Below are 2666 nucleotides of genomic sequence, written 5' to 3'. Positions count from 1 at the left end.
CTTATTCTAAATAATGTTTAAATAGGACAGGCTAGTATTACTCGAAGTTGCAGTCGTTTAAAGTTCATCAGTACCTTAGTTCATAGGGTTGGGACTTCTCCTCACTGTCCCTTGCCACATGGACAATATGGAGTCCGTAGGTAAAAGCTTAGCCCTTAATGGCTTGTGACCATCCAAGGAGAACAACAAAATTCAAGAGAGATTCTTCTCTGTGCCCTGAGAATTTACAATCGACCTTGGGGAGTCCATCCCACCTTGGAGTCCGTTTGATCTTCCTGCTTCATTGTCACAATTTAGCTGTTTCCCAAATCTACCCTCTGGGTGTCACCTTCCAGCAGAGTGTGCTTCAGCCTGTCATTAGCACAACCAGGAGTGTGAGTGCTCTATGCCCGGGGGCTCTCTTCCCCCAACCCTCTCTTTCCCCCTAGCTTAGTCTGCAGCTGGGTTCCTGAGCACATACAGAGTGTAGTCACAAAGTCTGAAATACTGTGGCATGTCCTTTGGTGAAGGGCATTTCTCTACAATATCTATAAATCTCACACACACAAATCAACATCCTAACACAGTCCCAAAACTCAAGTTTCTGCTATGCAATGTACCAACCCATGATGTATATGACCAATGTTCCCTCTAAGCTGTGGAGTCTTGTGAGCAAAAATTCTACTTTGTGAGCTACTGGCATTAAAGTGGTGAGCAAGTGATTTGGCTACTGCATAAATTAGTTTGCTCTGGAGCCATCCTTCCTGAGCTAAGACAAGAATGTGTGAGCCAGAGGCTAAAAAACTGTGAGCTAGCTCACACTAACTCAGCGTAGAGGGAACACTGTATATGACATATCTAGCAGCAGCCTTTTCCCATGCTGTTCTAATACAAGACTGTTATACAACAGCAGCTGCTTACTGAGTGGTTGGAAAGAGGAGAGTCTGCAGAGCGTGTCTGGTGGAGTTGCAACCTGGGCTGTCCTGCTGGAGGTGCTAGGGACTCTGGGGTATAAAATGGCTCTTGGAGACCCCGATTTGTGCTGATAAGAGTACAGTTTGAATTGTCAGGCTCCCTTCCCATATTTTTCTGTAAAACTGAGGTACAGGTAAAGGTTCCCTTGCTCAAAAGCCAGTCGAGTCCGATTCTAGGGTTGCGATGCTCATCTCCATTTCAAAGCCGAAGAGCCAGCGCTGTCCAAAGACGTTTCCGTGGTCATGTGGCCGGCATGACTAAACACCAAGGTGCACGGAACGCTGTTACCTTCCCACTGAAGTGGTCCCTATTTATCTACTTGCAATTTCTTGCTTTCGAACTGCTAGGTTGGCAGGAGCTGGAACTAGAGATGGGAGCTCACTCTGTCATGCGGCACACTCGGGTCTTGAACTGCTGAACTACCGACCTTCCACAGCCTGCAGTTCAGCGTCTTAACCACTTGAGCCACTGAAGCCCCTAAAACTGAGGTAAAGGAGTTCATTTCTTCTACTGTGGCTGAAGAGGCGAGCTCTGTCTCTTGAAAGCTCATCCTGGACTAAAATGTCAGTCTTCAAGGCACCACTGGACTTCTGTTTCGTTTTGCTAAAATAAGCTAACATACCCCACTGCAATCAGGTATTACCTTGCAACCAACACATTTTCACAGCAGCCCTTAGGACATGATGAAGAAGAGATGAACTAAAAATGAAGGAACCAGACAAGTTCTGCTCCTACCTTTTGATGAGCTTGATTGACTTGAAGGCCTCATCCATGTCCCCAATAGTAAGATAGAAGCTGAAGTTAAGCATGGCATCCCGTGTGGTCTTGTCGCACTCTTCCAACCCGATGAAGTCTCGCATTGGTCTCCGGGCTACCATCTGATGGAGCTGCACCAATCCAGTCTCCCCCTCACCTTCTCTATCGGCTTCAGGCTGAAAAGAGGTTGTCTGTCACATGATGAATGAATAGGGACCACTTTCTGGCGAAAAACAGTGTCTGCATAATTTTAAGCATGTGGAAGAAGCTGGATTGCTCTCATATCTCAAGAGAGCAAAAGCCTCATCTGTCGTTTGTTTGCCTTAAATCTTCAATAAGGAGCTTTGTATCACAGACTAATAAACGCAGCCCCTCCTCAGGCACCAAAACAGTTTGCACAGTTATCAGAAGATCATAACTTTATGCTCTCAGGGCTGAAACTGAGAAGCAAGCATTATGGTCTGAAGGCACCCCATGCAGTACCACTGCTTAAGCAGCTATGGGGAGCATGTCTTCAGTGCTGCATGCTTGGGGAACGACAGGTAAGCCAACTTGAGCTCTTTGGAGGAAGCACGGGATAAAGTGAAATAAATGAACTGTTGAAAAGCCTACTGTGGTTTTCCTTCATTGTAACACAAGAATCCACTAATGGCACCCAGATCTGAGAAAGAAAAGAAAAAAACCACTTTGGACAATTTACAGGGGGAATAAAATAATCTCGTTTACTGGCAGCAGACTGGCAGCTGCATCAGACACCCATATGGGAGGCTAAAGGAAATGTTTCTGGGTAGTGGGAATTTCACATAGCGAATGTGATGGCCTTGAGTATGCTCACCCCCATGGATGGCCTTGGTGATGTGGAGGATTCTCCATGCTGGGCTACAAATTTCAGGCAGCAGCAGGTACAAATGACAACACTTTCTACACGCCTCACAGCGACCCCTGGGGACAGCAGC

The 2666-nt window shown here is 46.5% G+C and overlaps 2 protein-coding genes across 2 annotated transcripts in view; one reads left to right on the top strand and one right to left on the bottom strand.

Annotated features, from left to right (window-relative positions):
- Positions 1 to 452, top strand: part of TMEM204 (transmembrane protein 204) — a 61494-nt gene extending 61042 nt beyond the window's left edge. Inside the window, exon 4 of the mRNA XM_015428126.1 lies at positions 429 to 452. Coding sequence (XP_015283612.1) covers positions 429 to 452 — 24 coding nt within the window. The remainder of the gene's footprint in view (positions 1 to 428) is intronic.
- The window catches only part of IFT140 (intraflagellar transport 140), a 120918-nt gene that overhangs the window by 83289 nt on the left and 34963 nt on the right, over positions 1 to 2666 (bottom strand). Inside the window, exon 17 of the mRNA XM_015428136.1 lies at positions 1690 to 1886. Coding sequence (XP_015283622.1) covers positions 1690 to 1886 — 197 coding nt within the window. The remainder of the gene's footprint in view (positions 1 to 1689; positions 1887 to 2666) is intronic.

Source organism: Gekko japonicus, unplaced genomic scaffold (assembly GCF_001447785.1).
Source record: "Gekko japonicus isolate JY-2015 unplaced genomic scaffold, Gekko_japonicus_V1.1 scaffold1343, whole genome shotgun sequence".
Classification (NCBI taxonomy): Eukaryota; Metazoa; Chordata; class Lepidosauria; order Squamata; family Gekkonidae; genus Gekko; species Gekko japonicus.
Note: the sequence above shows the minus strand (reverse complement) of the source record. Positions and strands in the feature narration are given on the sequence as shown.